This window comes from Manis pentadactyla, chromosome 12, assembly GCF_030020395.1.
Source record: "Manis pentadactyla isolate mManPen7 chromosome 12, mManPen7.hap1, whole genome shotgun sequence".
NCBI lineage: Eukaryota > Metazoa > Chordata > Mammalia > Pholidota > Manidae > Manis > Manis pentadactyla.
The window spans coordinates 45593027-45612452 of NC_080030.1; the positions used below are offsets into that span (position 1 = coordinate 45593027).

At 32.9% G+C, this 19426-nt stretch overlaps 1 protein-coding gene across 6 annotated transcripts in view; it reads right to left on the reverse strand.

Moving 5' to 3' along the window:
* Nucleotides 1-19426, reverse strand: part of STXBP5 (syntaxin binding protein 5) — a 176759-nt gene that overhangs the window by 15866 nt on the left and 141467 nt on the right. For all 6 annotated transcript variants that reach the window (XM_036906916.2, XM_036906914.2, XM_036906912.2 and 3 more), the window contains 4 exons: nt 12923-12973; nt 7474-7713; nt 4300-4669; nt 3832-3997 (listed from right to left, as the gene is read on the reverse strand). In XM_036906916.2, coding sequence (XP_036762811.1) covers nt 3832-3997; nt 4300-4669; nt 7474-7713; nt 12923-12973 — 827 coding nt within the window. The remainder of the gene's footprint in view (nt 1-3831; nt 3998-4299; nt 4670-7473; nt 7714-12922; nt 12974-19426) is intronic.

Here is a 19426-nt window from a genome sequence, read left to right on the forward strand (position 1 = left end):
CGTTGAATCTATATATCAATTTTGGTTGAATCAATATCTTAACAATATTGAGTTTTCTGACCTAAAAAACAGTGTACATATTTCAATTTATTCAAGTTATAAACATTTCTTTTAATATTTTACAGCTTTTAGTGTAGACATCTTTCAGATTTATCCCAAAGTATTTCATATTTTTACTGCTATTGTAAATGGTATTTACAATCTCAATTTCCAGATATTCAGTGGTAGTATAGAAATGTGGTTTTTTTTTGCATATTGCTTTCATATACTGTGTCCCTGTCAAACTACTTATCATTTCCAGTAGCATTTTGGGTAGATTTCATTTTTTCTTGTATAGATGATCATGTCTTCTGTGATTAACAACAGGTTTACTTTTTCCCTTTCCAAAATGGATGCTTTTTCTTCTTTTTTCTTGCCTGAATGCACTGGCTAGAACCTTAAATACAATAGTGAATAAAAGTGTTGAGGGTGAATATTCCTTTCTAGCTCCTGATTTTAAGGAAAAAGAATTCAGTATCTCATTACACAAGTATTATGTTGGGCATAGATTTTTTTTTAGATATCCTTTAAGTACCCTTTTATTCCTTGTTTGCCAGGTTTTTTTTTTTTATATCAGGAACGGATCTTAGATTTTGTCAACTGCTTTCTATTTTTTAGCTTATTAATATGGTGAATTACAGTGATTGATTTATACATGTTAAGTCAACACTGCATAAATCCCACTTGGTCATGATTAATTATCATGAACAGAATTATTTTTCCAATATATTATTGGATTCAATTTGCTAAAATTTTTACAATTTTCACATTTATATTTATGAAATATACTGTTTATATGTAATTTCTTTTCTTGTAATATCTTCTTTGATATCTAGTTTGGTATCATGTTAATGGTAGGTTCATAGAATAAGTTGGGAAGCATTTCCCTGCTTTAGTTTGTTTTGTATAGAACTGGTATTATTTCTTACTGAAATATTTACAGAATTCACCAGTGAAGCCATCTGGGCATGGACATTTCTTGTCCAAGGTTTCTAACCTCAATCTCAATTTCTCTAATAGGTACAGTAATGTTCAGTTTATCTATATTTTTCCTGAGTGATCTTTGATAATTTGTGTCTTAAGGATTTTGTCTGCTTCATCCAAGCTTCTGATTTTACTGACATAAAGTTGTTCATAGTATTTCCTTGTTATATATTTTAATATTTGTAGAATCTACAGTAACATCATTTCTTTCATTCTTGATACTGGTTATCTGTAATTTCTGTCTTCATAATCAGTCTGGCTTGAGATCAATTTTACTAGTTTTGGAGATGATGAAGCTTTTGGTTTCACTGATTTTTTTTGTTCTTTCCATTTTCTATTTCTCTGACTTCTACTAGGATATTTATTATTTTCTTTCTTCTGGTTACTTTGGGTTTAACTTGCTCCTCTTTTTCAGTTTTTTAAGGTGCAAGCTGAGGTCACTGATTTTATAAGCAGTTCTTTCCTAGTATAGGTATTTTAGTGCTATGAATGTGCCAGATTTAAACAACTGTTTTTTCTACTGCTATGATTCCAAGTTAACAAATCTTTTCTTCTGCAATGTCTAATCTGTTGTTAATCCCATCCAGTATATTCTGCATAATAAACATTGTAGTTCTTCATCTACTGAAGTTCAGTTTTGGTCATTTATATCTTCCATGTCTCCACTTTACTTTCTGAACATACAGAATCGCAGTTAAAACTGTTTTAATGCCCTTCTGTGCTAATTCTGCCTTTGTCAGTTTTGGTTTGGTGTCTCTTCATTGATGATTATTCTCACAATGGGTCATGTTTTTCTGTCTCTGCATGCCTGGTAATCCAACTGGTGCCAGGTATTTTGACTTTTATCTTGTTGCGTGCTGGCTATTTTTTATTTCTTCTAGTTCATCTTGAGCTTTATTCTGGGATAGTGGGAACATTTGGATCCTTTTGGGACTTGCTTTCATGATTTGTTAGGCAGCTCTGGAGCAGTGCTCAGCTTAAGGCTATTTATTCCACACTAATGAGCCAAGACCTTCCTGAGTAGCTATTCTAATTCCCCACTGAAATAGGCTGAAAAATGGCCATCTAAGGATACCAGGTCCTGATCCCTGGGATAACCCAAATCCCAAGGTAAATGTTACCTTGTTAAAAAAAAAAAAATCTGTGCAGATGTGATTAACAAGTATTCTGTAATGGGAAAATTATCTTGAATTATCTATCTGGATGAGTACTAAGTCTAATTTATAAGTGTTTTTTTTTAAAGAGAGGTAGACAGAGATTTGACACAAACACAGAGGAGGGATTGATGTGACCATGCAGCAGAGACTGTAGCACTGCAGCCACCGATCACAGAATGCCAGCAGCTATGAGAAGATGGACAGGGCCAGGAATGGATGATTCTCTTCTACCTAGTTCCTCTGAAGGGAGCATGACCCTGGCTACACCTTTGTTTTTGGCTCAGTGAAGTTTACTTCAGACTTCCGGCTTCCAGAAGTGTGAGAGAATAAATTTATGTTGCTTTTAGTCACCAAGTTTGTGGTGATTTCTTGCAGCAGCCCCAGAAAACGAATACCCTCCTGAATTACAAATTTTTTCTGTCTGGCTGTCAGTTCCCTCTAATACTCTATTCTTTTCAGATAGTGCTTTCCTGCCCATATGCATATGTTAGGCAGCACACCACCAAACATTCTCAGGGGACCCTCTATAGATCAGCGTTCTCTCTCTGTATGCTCTCTTCTTTCTGGTTCTCATAGTCATAACTCCAGCTTACTTGGCCTTCCCAGACTATTGGTTCTGTCTCCACAACTTGGGAAGCCTGTCAGACTTTGCCTCAGTGCCTTGTCTCTGTGCCATGTTTTGGAAACTCTTATCAGGACATTAAAGCTGAGGCACCTCCTTTGTTTCTTATCTCTTGGGATTACTTTCCTTTACTGCCTAATGTCCAAGATCTTCAGAACTGTGTTTCATGTTTTGTGTGCTTTTTTTGATTGTTTCAGGCAGGAGGGTTAATCTGGTCTTGATTATTCCTTCTTGGCTAGAAACTTCATTAATATTGTAGGCATCTTTTTCTTTTTTAGGTTAAAGTTAAATGTATGCACAGTGCACTCTGGACACCAGGGAATAGTGTTCATAAAGTTCATGGTATTCTTTTTTCAATAGATTTTTATCAAGGCATTATTTTTAGACACTAAAAATATAGACATAATTGTCAATATTCTATTTCAAGAGCAGTTTATTTTAAAAGGTGAAGCTAAACTGATCATTTCTCATATATATTAAGCACATAAGGCATTCAAATATTTAAAAAGAAATAGTTTTGTATTTAAAGAATTTATAGTCTCTTGCAAATAGGTCAACAAAAATGTTCAGAGGAAAACTATCAACCTTATTCTTTTTATAGGCATATACATCCTTGTGAACACAGAGAATATGAGAAGGGATGACATAATCTGCCCTAAAATAGATACAATTATTTTCACATAAACATACTTCTTTAAAAAGAACTTGTGTGTATGTGCTTGTGTATAATAGATATTTATTCTACGTGGAGAGTGGGTATAAAATGTAGGCAACATTTCATATTTCTTGGCCTTCACTGGAGAGAAAAAATATGGATCATTGAGATGAAATCCCTCTTATAACAAGAGTCTGATAAAGACACTTTATCACAAGTCTTAAAGCACATGCTCTGACAGCCTCAATAAAGGCTTTGGATTTTCCCATGTGGGCTCATTTGGATAGTGCTGTGAGAATAACACATGGACCATATAAGGGGTCTTAGAGAATATGTCACCTCTGAAAAAATTAGTATGATAATTTGTTATTTACCTGAAGGTTTTCACAGGTCTCTTGACTGTAAGTGAGTCTCTGGATTTCTGTAGGTGAAACAAGATATAATGCTTGTCCATTGTTGGTGAAGCAGAATGTTCTGGCTATCCGCATATTGGTAAGGGGCAAGTAATACACATCCAACAGAGGCCTTAAACTTGGCAAACTTGAGAAAAAAATTAAAAACTTGTTATTAATATATAAGGTAGGTTTTAGTCTTGAACAAAGTCTTATAGAAGGTAAAAATGGGAGGGATCTTATAAGCTTTCTGATTTAGTATACTAGAGAGGGACATAAAACTGATTTTTATTCATCATATACTTGTTCACTATTAAATGAATGAAAATAAATTCTCCATGTATAAGACAGTAAATAAATAAAAGCATTTCTTTCAAACTGAATGTAATTCTGTAATATTTTGTTTTAAGGGAGGAAATGTTATATTTGTGCTAAAAAAATACCTCTTACCTAAAAGTCATAATATGTCCATTGGCACAGAAACAGGCGAGGCAGATGCTGTTACTCAATGCTACAATATCTCCACGAAGCACAAATGAGGTCTCTGTAATGTTCTGCTTGTAAGCACAGTTCTGAGTTGGCAGTGAGATTACTTTCGCTTGCTTTTCAGAACATATCACTGCATACTGGTTTTCACTAATTTCCTGAGAAGAGGAGGGGGATACAGAGACTGGCCGTCGTTTTTTCAACTTTTCCTTTTCGTCTTTTTCTTCAGGAACATTGTGTTCTCTCCAGGATTCATATGCAGGTGGCACTAAGCAGCCTGTGGTATCCAGGAATGCCATTCTCAGGATTGCCCCTTTTAACCTCAATATAGTACCTAAAATATGTAAATTAGTAAATATTTAAATCCACATATTAAATATGTTTATTCCAGTTTTGGCACACAGTAGACACTAAAAAATACGTAGAATATATATTCACTGAATTTGTACACTGACTTACTGAGGGGATTCTATATTTGAATGAGGAAAAACCTATCAACATTACATACCCCAAATAGGTAAGTGCCACCAAAGAGATAAATGCTGGGATGTCTGAACCTATGTCTTCTCTCATACCAGGCAAGTGTAGTACCAATTAGTATAAGAGCAGGTAGCTGGCATATGGAGCTGCACTATCCAATATGGCAGCCACTAGCCCCATGTGGCTTTAGGAAACTTGAAAAGTGGCTTCTCTAAACTGGGATGGTGTGAGAGTGAAATACATGCCAGAGTTGACGACTTAGTATGAAAAAAAAAAGATAGTATTTTGGATAGACTGTGTTAAATATGTTACTAAAATTAATTTCATCTGTTTTTTTCCTTTTTAATATGGCTACTAGAAAGTTTAAGATTCTGTATGTGGCTCACACAGCATTTTTAATGGACAGTACTGATCTACAGGGCATGAGAAAAATTTTTGACATATTTCTAAACATTACCTCAAAAAAAAAGCAATTTCCTTTTAAAGTATTTATCAATAAATATCAAATACATTCAAGGCATTATTGTGGTCAACTGACAGACTTAATATAGGGGTTATATTTCTTGATTTGTTTTAGTTAAAAGGGACTCCCTTTCCCCCACATCCCTGAAAACGGAAATATACTTCATGCTCATTTCTAAGTAAGCTAAATGATAACATTAATAATAAGAATTTGGAAACCAGTGGGAGGGTAGAGAATTGATTTAGTTCTTATTTTAAAAGATTTTTCAGTTTATTAGTTTAGACTTATACAATATTTCATTGTATGCAAAATTCTTCCATATATATATTTTTTTTTCTAAGAAAAGTTCACAATGTTCTTTCAAAATTCTTCTTAGAGAATAAAGTTTCCTTTCTTCTTTGTATTTGTCTATGGCAAGGTTGCCAAATAAAATCAAGGATGCCCAGTTAAATTTGAATATCAAATACATAATGAATATTTTTTAGTATAAGTATGTCCCAAATACTGCATTATACTTCCAAATACTACATGGGACATACTTATATTAAAAAGTATTTATTAACTGAACTTCAAATTTAACTAGACAGCTTATACTTTATTTGTTAAATCTGTTAGTCTATAGTCCAGGTTTGGCAAGTAGACAACTAAATTATTTTAAACAGTCTGCTAATTCGGGAAGTGTTTACAGTTATCTACAAACATGTATGAGACACAATAATCCCCATATGTGAATTTTCTTAAAAAAGTACGATGGTAATATTTAAATATATGCTTGTCCTACAGTTGGAAGGATTTTAGTATGTTTTCCATCATGGTAAAGGTAACTGTTGGAGTCTCCTCTTGAAGAAAAAACAACCACCACAAAACAATTGGAGAAAAAGTAGACCATTTCAGGTTCTTAACACAGAAACCCATTTGCTTGAAAAACACCTCTTCTGTTTCAGTTTCATTACAGATAACGTGATATGAATGTCACTATTACATTTTGAAATAGGCATCTTATTAAAAATAAACCTCAAAGATTCCACCATTGAGAAGGAACTCAAAGATTCCTTCTTACATGTGAAAACTATTTTTATATCAAAGTAATTTTACAGCTAATTTGATTTTATTTCAAGTTGGACAATACCTTAAATTTTTTTCATGTAGCTAATAGTACATAATCTATATTTTATTCCTCTCATTTTTATTTATTGGAAATATTTTCTTATTACAAACTAAGGCATGTTTGCTGTAGAAAATTTAGAAACTACAAATCAGTAAGAAGGAAATAAAAATTACCCACAATTCCACTATTCAGTGATAATTATTATTAGTATTTCAATTTTCATCTTTCTAGTTTTTTTCCTATATACATATTTCCCATATACTAATAAACAAGATTAGTAAGAATATCATTATGCAACCTTTTTCTAATAATAGGCATGCAATATATATGCAAATATTTGAGCTAAACGAATGAATTAAACTGTTTCTTTAATGTAGAAGATACTTCAGAAATGAACATTAAAATCTTAATTATATTTTAATTCCAAATTCTAAGTATGGTTAAAGTCTGTTATATAACCAAGAGATACACTAATGAGCAAAAGCATGTTTTTTCCTACCCAGATAGCATAAACTCATAAAGGAAACCAGAACTCAGTTATTTTCAGACCTATCAGATTCCAGATATGTTTGATAAAATTCAATCTCGTTTTTAGTATATAAAGACTTTTAAAAAAAATATTTGGCATAAAGTCACCTTTTCCTAATACCTCAAAGAAGAAAAATAATCTATCTTAAGACTTCATATTTAGAGATTGAAAACAGCCAAGTGTATATGATGTTTAAAAATAATACTTTTCTGTTTTCCTCTTAAATATGCACCATCCTTTTGCTTACAGAACATAACATTTTGAGGTATTCCGGAATGCATTAGAACAACAGTTTTTTTTCTTTCCCATTTTCATACACAGTAATCATTTTAGATGTGATCCTAGAGTTAAAAAAATGTAAAACCTGAATGGCTATATAAATAAATGATGTTCTGGAACCTTATTCCATGTACTCCTCCATTAAAAATGTAAGACTGTAACTATCCCCATTTAGTTTACATTTGAGAATTCTTATATCTGTTCAAAAATGAAAAACTGAGGTTTCTATTTTATAGTAAACCAAGCCTTCAATTAAGTACAGCATCAGAGCATACATACCACTTGGAGACACAATTACGGGCTGAAGAAGTCTTTGCTCTCCTCCTGGGGGAAGGTTCAGTGCAATGACAAGCACTGTCCCCAATGTGGTACCAACCCATAAACATGGGGAAGGAGATGAATCTGCCTTTCGAGTAAAAGTTTCACAGAAATGAAGAGCAGATATAGCTTCTCGGGATTCTTTATCAATGCTGGTCACACTTGAACTGCGTGATCGGCTGAAGGAATTGTCTTTTATATCTGAAATTATTTAAAATGTTGTGAGATTCCCCAAGTTATAAAATAATTATGTTTTTTTGGTTGGTATAAATTTGGTCAAATAGTTAATCTGCAAAAAAGAGAAAATTTATAGTGTATTTAATTTTAACTGAAAACAAAAAAAAATTACTTTTATACTAATTGTTTCTTCCTTTGCTCATACATAAAATACAAATGGACAAATACACACTTTTCAGAATTGAGCTGGGTGCATCCCAGTGAAATTTTGGATGTGTGATCTTTATGGTTTTTGGTGCAGCTTTCTATTGGTATTTTGGTGGCTTTTTAAATCTTAGCCCTTACCACCTTCTTTTCTCACCGTTCTGCTTTTTCTGGTAGTATAATTTCATGATTAGGTAGAACTAAAAAAAGTAGATATTTTCACTTTTCTGCATTAAAAAATGCATTTAGAAGTTCTCTTGATTCTACTTTCATACTTATTGTATGATGGGCTTTTTTTCCCAAATATGTCCATATGAAAGTCTCAAATCCATAAAAATTTTGCTTTTGTTTTTCTTGAATGCCATTAAACTGTAAGTAACATTCATTTAAGACATTTTCATTAAAATATGTAACTGGTATCTGGTATTGACATCTGGTATATTCCCTTTATCCAGCTCTGTATTAATGGAGATACCTACACATTATGTTAATAAACCCTCTCTTGTCTTCAGCTACCTTTTCCTTGGCCAGTATCAAGTCTCTCAAGCCTTGGCATCTTTTCTTGTGGAACTGCATTTCCAAATGCTTATGGGCATTTTTTCTTACTTTGTCTCACTATGCAAATCAGAACACATCATTTTCCCAAAGTTATAAATTTTTCTAATGGTGCTATTTGTATTAATACACCCCTGTTCTCCTACGTAAGAGCACTTAAAATTGAGTTGCACTTTTGGTTCTTTCCTTTCACTTTACCTATACATCTAATGGGATACCAAGTTCTATGCTATTTTATTCCAATGTTCTGTTTCCTTCTTTCTATTACCAATCAACTTCCATCACCCTATGTTCAGGCCTCCACCATCATTTATTGAGACTACTGCATAATTCCTAACTGGCCTCTCACCTTCACTCTGTCATTGTTCTAACACAATTAAATTCTATAATGTACAGTTCTAATTCTATCACTTCTATTTTAAAAAATCAACAGAGGTTCCTCTTTATTTGATCACGCTTATAATCTTACTCAAGTGTTTAAGACTCTTCACAAAGTATCTCCAACCTAAAGTCCTGGCCCTATCTTCCAATGCTGCCTTGCTTCAGTTCACTGTGGGAAACAAACTGAACCATTCACTGTTCTTCAAATACACCCTGCACTTACCGACTTCTCGACTTTGTGATTTCCTTTATGACTGGTGCCCTTGCCTCACCCTTTTCTCTACCTATCAGGATTGTGCTTATTCTACAGCTCAGATACTGTCATCTTCATGAAATTCATCCTGATTCCTAAAACCATGTATCATTTTTCTCCCTTTTGAATCTTGTTAGTTTTCTACCTCCCATGGCAGTAATGGTACATTTGTTTCTGTAGCTATTTCTGACTTAGGCCTTGTTCTAAAGTGAATAAGTTTCTTGAGTACAAGGGCTGTGTTTTTCTGATGCCTTGCACAATTTATTAGCCTACTGCTTTGCATATAAAGTATTCAATAAATATTTGCTGAAAATGGATCTATAGTTGAAAGTATCTAAACCAATGTGTTTCTGCTGTACCACTGAGACATATAACAACTTCCAGTAGCTTCTACTGTTCATAGCTAATCATTCCTCAAAACAACTGCTTTTAGTGCTGTGAAAGAAATGACTTCATAATGTTGTGAAAAATTTAGAAAAACACATTAAATTATTCTAAGTTGTATTTGTTAAATTAAAAAGGTATAACTGAATCCTATTTATAAATTCCTAAAGGCTTTTTGTAATCAAGTTTAGCTTCACAGACTGAAAAATAACATAATTTTGATTATAGCTAGCATCTGAAAACAATAAAGTTACTAGACAACAGCATGGGTCATTTCTAGCTAAAGTTTCTAAAAACATCTTTCTTTTGCCTGAAATTGTACTTCCTGTTATAGATTATGACATGATAGAAAGAACTACTTAAATGTAAATGAACTATTTACTATAAATGAAACAACTTTCCATAACCCATAGCTCATTACTGGATGAGCCTGTAGTATGATAACTGATTCCAAATGTTAACTCTTAATAGTTTCCAAAGTTATGTTAGTAAAATAACAAATTTTAAATATATTTTCTAATCATAAAAATACTTGAATGTTACTTTAATAAAAAATATATGCATACAGGGTGAATGGACATATATTTTCAGTTGTGACCTAGTGATAAAAGTGGAAATCAATGATACAAGAAAATTTGATTAATATATATTTCAATGTAACTTAACTGGGTAAAAACTCTTACTGATATCAATTAAAATTATAATAGGATATTTTAATTCATCTTTCTACACTTCAAATGTTAATCACAGGCCAAATAAAGTTTCTTAATTTAATGGACTACTTTAATTACATAACATTCATAAAACTACAATTGCATTTTTTTTTGCTATCATTAATATAAAATCCAAGTGCATTTTATTATATGGTTTCCCTAAAAAAATTAGATTACCAAAGAAAGTCATAAAGCTAGACCGATACGGGAAAATGAACTGAAATGAATGATCTGAATAAACTGAATGATCAACATGGGAAAAGAATCAAATCTGAACTTATAGTTAAGCTGCTTATTTTATCTGCCTAGAACTGTTTGAAAGCAAGTTAGGATATTCAGCAATTCACGAATTACAACTTCCACTGACTGCATTAATTAGACATTGTGGGTCTTCGTGGCTTGACTTTTAGGAATTGGGCAAGCTAAAAAATGCAATAGAAATTTTAATTAGAGTAATATGAGCAGAAATGAAAATAACTACCACTAAGCAAGATGTACCATGTGCTACACACCATCATAACACTTTCCACTTTATTGAATCCATAAAACAACCCTGAAAACTTGTATCATCACGATTTAACAAATAATAAAACAGAGGCTCAGACAGGTTAAGTGACTTGCCCGGGATGATGAAGCTAAAGCTCATGCCTTGTGCTCTTGTCTAAAACTTTGTTGGGCAACTCCACACAGAAGTGGGGTTGGTTTTATCAACAGTAATACACAAATGGAAGGTGTTAGGTGTTGTTATTAAATTTCAGTCTTTAGATACAAAAAATACTTGAACACGTTGTCTTTCTGGCAGACCTAAACTCAAATAAAATTTGTCAATTTCTCCACCCAGTTGTAGCTGATACAATGTTATAAAATCACTGTTGAGGATGCCTAGAACATTCTATATGTGTGTGTGTATATATTAGGACAAAAACTAATTGATATCAAGGTACCTAACAGTCTGACATTTTGCCTCTTGAAGTTGACACTTGATAAGTGACATCAGAATTTTAACAATATCACTCAGTTCTTAAATCGTGGGCCATGGAACCTGGAATGGTGAAGCTACAGTGAAAGTGCAGTGCTGTGCAATTTCCCCATAGGCAAAAGTGACCTCTATTCATAGAAGCTTCCAGAGCTGCAGGTCAGTCCAACAGCCTCAGCTGCTTTAGCAGTATCTGGCAGTTTGAGTCTATCAATATAGTTGTTTTTACCCATTGACTCCTTGGCCAATATAAAACAACTACCAGCTAAGAATCTCTGTCAAAAAATAGTTCAGCAGCACAATAACTTGAAGGGAAATTAGGTAACATGAATACTCTTTCAAGGTATAAAAAAAAATTATAATTGGCTTAGGGCATTGAAATACATGGGCAGACAAGCTAAAACAAACTGCATAAAGATAATCCATGAAGGTATAGAAAACACACTTTGATTAAATTACTTACATAATTTGGTAAGTTGACATTCTTTTAAAAATAATGATATTTTTACTCATTTTAAAAGTACTTCTACATGTGTTTTCTCATATTTTTAGACACTAAAAGACAAAACTATTTTAAATCATAGTATTTAATGTTACTGCTGAAATCATGGGCCTCTTTTAGTCTTATGAAAGCTCTAGATCCTCTTGTTGGTGAAAAAATGTATAGTACACTTGGGCTCAAATTATGTCTTTCATTTTTATAGTGAAGGAAACTATGCCCTTCTCAAAACATAAGTGATCCTACATTTTAGGATTAATTCTTGTTCCCTTAATATCAGTAATACTACAGAGTTCTACTAAATTGTTTTTCTTATGTTCAGGAATGGAACCTTCTACTGATGACAGTGGAAGACATCATGCCTACTCACTCATACTCATATGCTTCCATCAGTGTAACTCAGATAAGACTATCACTTGGTAATGCTAAACTTAGTGTGGTGAAATGTGCCAATACCTAAATTGTATTATGGATAAAAAGACAGTCAAGGAATCGAGAGAAAAAATTATGACAAGAGGAGGTGGGTGAGCAAATGCCAACGGAGGAAATCTAGTTTTCTGAGACAAAAGTGAGTGAAATTAACCCTATGCAGGCATACTTAATCAATTAAAGGCATTAGAAATTCCTGAAATTAAAGAAAAATGAATTTACAAAGTAATCCTGATTTATAGTTATTACATGAAATATTATTTTTAAGATTTTATCTTTATTGAAATATCATTTGTGTCTATCCTGTTTTTGAGCTGGGTATAAAGAAAGCATAAGAAATATGTTAATATATTCATTCTACTTTCCTAATAGATTATTTGCATGGGAAGTGCTATAGAAAAAGAACTATTTCCTAACTTAGTATCATCAAAAAGTAATAACAATTCTTGATATGAAAGTCACTGTAATACAGAAAACTAGTATTTTGGAAACATTAAATTATTATAAAATTATAGAGTTCAAAAAAAGTTTTCAGATGGTTAAATCAGATATAACTTTGAAGAGAAACTAACCTGAAATTGTACAAATTTTAATCTTATACTAAATTTTGCTTAGATAGTAAGTAGATGGCTAGGAAAAATATTATTTTACTTTGAATTTATCATCTTTCATAATTTATAGATGGCTTATAAAGGCTATTTATCCTTAAATATCTCAGTCATTTTAACTGACTTCCAATGAAAATCTAGTATATGGTAATTTTAAATCTTCTGATTTCCCTGTCTTCCCATTAAAATGAATTAAACTACTAAGGATTTTTATTTATTAATTTTACTTACCTAAGTCAGGCTTTAGGTCAGTAGGTAAGCTTAACTTCCTTGACATCTTTGCTGAAAAATAAAGTGCATTTTTAAAGTTTTGCAGCATTCTGATTCATATTTATTTATACCAACTACTCTTCAAGACAGTGGTGAATACTTTTACTACTATATCTAGATGCAAAGATAACTCAAATTTGATTAATAGTATTATGGGTGGAAAGTAAATCTTATTTTCAACTTTTTAACAAGTTTGTACTTACTTGATATAATATCTTTGTGTGCTTGAAGCTCTTACTTCAAGAAAGCCTTTTAAATTCTAACTGCTAATTATTTCTTAGGCTCATGGGAAAGGATTAGGCTTTTCTAAAGACAAGCAAAGTCATTTCTCAGAAGGAAGGTGTTGCAAATAAGGACAGTAGAGGCATAACACTGAGTTTGGGTAGGTGATATAATAAAATATTTCCAGCTTCTTCACAGCTTTTTGTCTCATTATTTTTAACTTAGTTTCTAGAATACAGGACAAACCTATATCTACAAGCAAATTAAAGTATTTGATTACATCATAAAAATATTTGGCTGAACCATTTCATGATATAACTTAATATCTTTATTTTAATTTCAGTGAAAAATTAAAAAATAAAGTCATGCTCAATCTAAAATTATGGTATTTGCAAAAATGTAAACTATATTTCAATTTCTGTTCAGTTTTAGTTTTAGAATAAAAAAGCCTATGTATAAATGTACTGGAATTCACTTTCCATCCTCAAAATCAGTTGTCTTAGTACAGGAAGTGATTTATAGTTAGGAGTTGTTTAACTATATCTATTATGTTAGTGGCAGTTCATGCATAACAGAATAGTGCTTCCTATAAGAAATTTTGAAAAAACATTTGTTTGTTAATACATGAATGCATATATCGGGTTAAATTTTGGACTGTTAGGAGAGATTTAAAGCACAGACCCTGCTAGTCCATAAGGGCGCCATGTAAACAAAGAGAAATCCAGTCATAGTACATAACTTCCACATCTAAAAAAATGACAAATCCAGTGTTAGGAGAGGCATTAGGCAAACTGAAGAGTGGATAGGAGAAAATCAAGTTCTCACTTCTAGGCTTCATTAATCTAATTAGCACCCTTTAAAAAACAACAGTGGGTCAAATATACGAATCACTCCTATCCCATTTTCACCCAGACTTAATCTCAGCTAAAAGATAAAATGTAATACAAAAGTAAAACAGTCTATGGTTAAGTTGATTTCATAGAAATGGTTATATTTAGTATTCAATTCCCTTAAACTATCTTCTGAAATATTAAACACTTTTGAAAGAATTCACAGAGGTTCTCACCAGATATCATAGGTACAATGTACATAGACTGATAGATAATATCTATCAAATGTATATGCTATCTAAAATGAAAAATCAAGTCTGGTACAGTCTAAAGATACTCTTTTAGAATCAGATGATGTGGACTACTCTGACTTGACCAAGTTAGTCTGTTTTTGGAACCAATGCTCATCAAACTTGAATGTGCATGCTTTCACTTGGGGATTCTGTACTAGACTAGGGCCTGATTGATTTTGCACTTCCAACAAACTCTCAGGAAACACTGCTGCTGCAGCTGGTCTGTGGACCACGCTTTCAGCAGCAACTTCAGGATAAGAACCAAGACTGATCAAATCCAGGGTGTATTTCTTACTGTATAGTAAGTCCAAAACAAACATTTGTCAAACAAGCTTCAAGACCTAATTTGTAAAATATGTAAAGTATAATAGTTAGGGCTGGATTTGGAATCAGATAAAACCTGAGTTTGAATCCACTTCAACCAACTACAAGGTGTCTGACCCTGGGCCAAAGTTTGCCTCTCTGATCTTTAAATTTCCTCATCTGTAAAATGAGTATAGAAAATTAGGTCAATTTAATAGTTGTGAGGATTATAAAAGATAATGTAAGCAAAGCACTAGGCACAATATCTGACATATAGTATGAATTTAATAATAAATGTTAGTTACTATCAAAAAAACTAATGAAATACTGATTTCTTTCATAAACTGTAAAATATAATACAAATGAGCTATTAATGTACTTGTAAACAACCCAATGTTCCTTTATTCTAATTCTATGGTAATTCCTCCAATAACTGAAACAAGAAAATGGAAAAAAAACCCCAACAATTTAGGAACATAAGTATAGAATGCCACACATCACTATAAGCTCAACCTCTTTTAAGTTAATTTCATAAACTTAAATTCAATGTTTAGTTAAATGAAACAAAGAACAGAAATAACCTGAATAATTTACAAGCTATATTGTTTCCCTCATTAAATAAATTGGAATGAATTATTTAACAATTAGAAATGTTTCCGTTGAAGCTTTCATTCAATAAGCATACATATATTTCTGCCTAAAAATATCACTAGCATGAAATTTCCTTCTGAATTTTTAGTGCATACTTTTTATCTCTTAGGATTTCTACTAGAAACTCCTCTACACAACTTCTCAAATATTTAAAAGCACTACTTAATTTCTTATCATGTAAAAACAACCCTAATATAACTCACCAGCTTTGAAGTAATTCTTCAGTTGGTCTAATTCCTAAATTTTATTGAGGTTAAAACCATTTCAAAAATGACTAAGTAGATTTTCTGAATATAATAACTATAGATGTTACAAAATTATTTAATCAGTCTATTATTTCTTTCTGAAAAACTCTGCAATTGGACACCTACAATCTGAACACCAACTTAATCATAGCATTCAATCAAAAGACATTTAAGTCACGCTGCTATTAGATATAATTTTGGGTGTAATTTTAAGCAATCTCCTTGAACATAGAATTTGAAATGACAAATGTTAAAAGATTAACACCTTTGCTGTTTTGTGTTAATTCTAGCTATCAATTAATTTAAAAAAAGATACAGAAATAAAAGTTTTGATGAGAAGAGAAACAGTTTTGTTACACATAACAGTGGGGATAGAGGACAAAGGGATACTTAGCTATTCATCTACTAAATATTTATTGCGCACATGCCAGCAATGTGCCAGAAGGCAGGGATTTCTTGTCCTCTAGGAGCTCAGGTCAACAGCATTGTAGCAAGTACTCCTAACAGTTGAGCACAAGGTACTAATTAGAGTACATTGGAATTATACCAAGCTCTGTCTGCAATACTTATCAAAGATGGTGGGATATGAAGACACAGCCAGCTAGGAAGTTTAGACTTTGTACATTTCCACAAAACAAGATGTTCCCCAAACAATTTTTGTTGACAGCATTTTTCTTTCAATATAAAATTTACAAACAAATACATAAATCTTAAACATACAAGCACTGTTTAGACAATGTATATGCTCTTGTAACTCAGATGGTAAGATACAGAACTTTATCACCACCCCGAAAAGGTCATGTGTTTCTTCTCAGTCAATTCCTATCCTCATCCCCAGAAATCACCATTGCTCTGAGGATTTTTTTCCTTTCATTGATCAAGTCTTGCCTTTTTTAGAACTTCCTATAAATGAAATTATGGTATGAACTTTTGTATAAGGATCTTTCACTCAGGATAATGCTTATCTTCTTCCCAAAATATTTCAAAACTCACTCTCTTTAGATGGAAAAATACATAGTCTCAATGAATAAATTCACAGGCAATATCAGACAAATGTTTTCTTACTGTTCTCCCCATTACATGTATTTAATCTTTAATTTTTTAAAAATTATATTTTCTTTACAGAAACTTGGAAAATGTAGAGAAACAGAAAATAAGGCCATCATGAATGCCCATAACCAAGAGGCAATATTTTTACACATTTTCTGCCATTTTTAAGATATTTTTTATATAGTTGAGATGAACCATAATAGGCAAATCTGTATTCTGCTCTTTTCCACTGTTAAAACAAGTATTCCTTATATCGACTGTGGTGTATTTTAATGGCTGCATATTTATTTGTATGAACACCTAAGGTATTTTCCAATATATATAGAAATAAAAAATGTATATACATATTTGCATTTATCTTGGATTACTCCCTTAGGAGAGAGTTCCACAGGGAAGAGTCATGGCCAGTACAAGTTCTGCAACCTCCATCATCTTCTAAAGTATGTCTTTAAGTAGGTTTTTTTTTTAAGTTTAAAAGAAAGGTATATAAGCATAATATTTTACAAGTTCTTTTTAGCTGAAAACAAAGAAAAACATTCATCAGAGAAAATCTAGCAATAAGTAAAAGTCCCAGCTCATAGCTACAGCTCCTCAAAGTTCAAGTTATTTCATTGTTTTAAGTGTAGTCAAGAAATCTAAAGCCAGATTATCACCTACCTTTAAATGTAACTTGTCTATTTAAGATGGATGATCATGGGAAAAGGAACAGAAGGAGGGAACAGGGAGGGAAAGAAGGATTTAAATCCTTGACATTTTATACTAATTCATATTCATCTGTCTTTAGATTCCATACCCCTTTCTGCAATAGTCTCCATCTAGTGACTTTATCACTTCACATACTGAACTTTTCAGTACTAGAATTTTTATTTTATTCATAATAAAGTTTCTATTTTCTCTGCTGATACTTTCCATCTGTTCACTCATTATGACCATTTTTTCCTTTCAGTACTTAAACACATGACAGTAGCTGCTTTAAAATCTTTGGCTGCTAATTCCAACATCTGGGTCATCTTGAGGTCTGTTTCTACTGACTCTCTTATTTTTGATTATGGGTCACATTTTTTCTACTTTTGATTTTGAATCTGTACTTCACATATCCAGGAACTTTTGACTGGATGTTAAACATGGTAGATAATATGTTGTAAGGTAGTCTGGATTTATCAGTAACCTTAATAGATATGAGTTTTGTTCTGCCATTAATAGAGGATCCCTTTGGTTTTATCAGGCTTGGTTTTATTCTTTGTTAGGGTGTGTCTATTTCAGTTTGAATTTAGTCCTAGGGTATGACTTTCATGCTAAGTGGTCCTTACTCTTAAGGAGTGGCTCTTTTGGGGTATCAATAAAATGACCAAGGTGCTCTGCAAAGTCTAAGTCCAACAGCTCCCAACATTTCATGACTACTGGTACCACCGGTCAGCTCTTGGCTTCACATCAGGTGGTTGTTACTAGGCCTTGTGGAATCCTGCATAGTTCACACGCAGCCCAACCTGAGGCAAGGTACTGCACTGAATCCCCACACAGACTTCTAGGAATTCCGCTCTGGGCACTTCCTTCCTCTCTAGTATGCAGCCTCACAGATTCCAGTCCTTAGCCTGATGACACCACAAACCCACTTGGGTTCTCTCCGCCCTGCAGTGCAATAGGAAAACGTTGTGTGGCAGAAAACTGGGAGATTGTGGGGCTCACCTCATGTCCTTCCCTTTTCCACTAGAATTACAGCCCTGGAATGGCTATTGCTCAGTTCCTGGAAATAAGAGTCTCATATGTTTTGACTAGTTTTGCAGTTGTTTTTTGTGGGAGGTTAAGTCCCACATCTAAAGTCTAAAGTTGAAATTCAGGCTAGATGTTTGTATCTTTTCATCTTTACGATGATTTTTGGGTAATATACTTGTTTTCAGGCCTGTTGAGTCAACCTCCTAGAAGGCAGGGCCAAGGGAGGGAACTCCACCCTGGAGACCCCAGTTCTCTTGGCTAATACCCTGTCTTCTGGTATAATTTTGTGATGAAGTGGTGGCAGAGTTTATCCTGCAATTTTCTGATACTGGTATTTTTACTTCTCAGTAGTCTCAGAAGCATTTGCCAACACAGTTACCTTGTCAGCTGATTTCACTGCACTTATAAAGAAACTTCTGCTCATGTTTTGAAGCTACTCAACTTCCATTGAAGCTTCCAAACTGAAGAATCTGTAAGAGTTCTCGGGAGACAAGCTGTTTTTCTCTTTAACTCTGTATTCAACTCTTGCCCGTTGCACTCAGTATTTTCTTTGCTTTGAGATCCTGTGTCACTAGAGAGTTTAACTAGCTCTTTTTTTCTATGCCTTTGTCCACAACAGAAGCAATAGGAATGATAGTAGTTTCTTCAATTGGAGGAAAACTAGTGTTGGAGGTATGTTTCAGCAGGCTGTTAAACTGAGTCTTTGCTCTCTCTTATAAAACTGAATGAAAATTTCAAGATGGCTGGCGGATTAAGCAGTAAAAAGCTGCTTTTACTTGGCAGGAATAATGAATCTACACAAGATCACAACAATCATACCAACAGTGGTAGTTCCAGTACCAAGAAAAGATGCATGATATTCAAGAGAAGCAAATTTCAAGGCAGGGATTGCTGGGACTCTTACACCACAGATGACAGTTTCTTCATGACTGATACTTTTTAGTTCCTTGGAACTGTAGAAATCTTTGTAGAGTTTTTCTATAGAGAAACTTATGGAGCTTCCTTTTGCTTCTTTGAAATTAAACAGATGCTGTGTAATTTTCCTTTACTTTTCCTACCCATTGTGTTCCACATTCTATTTTTCTAAAGAAGGTTGCTTAAAAGAAAGGAAAACAGAACTATAACTTCTGCTTTTTAAAATGTGGCTTTTATACTAGA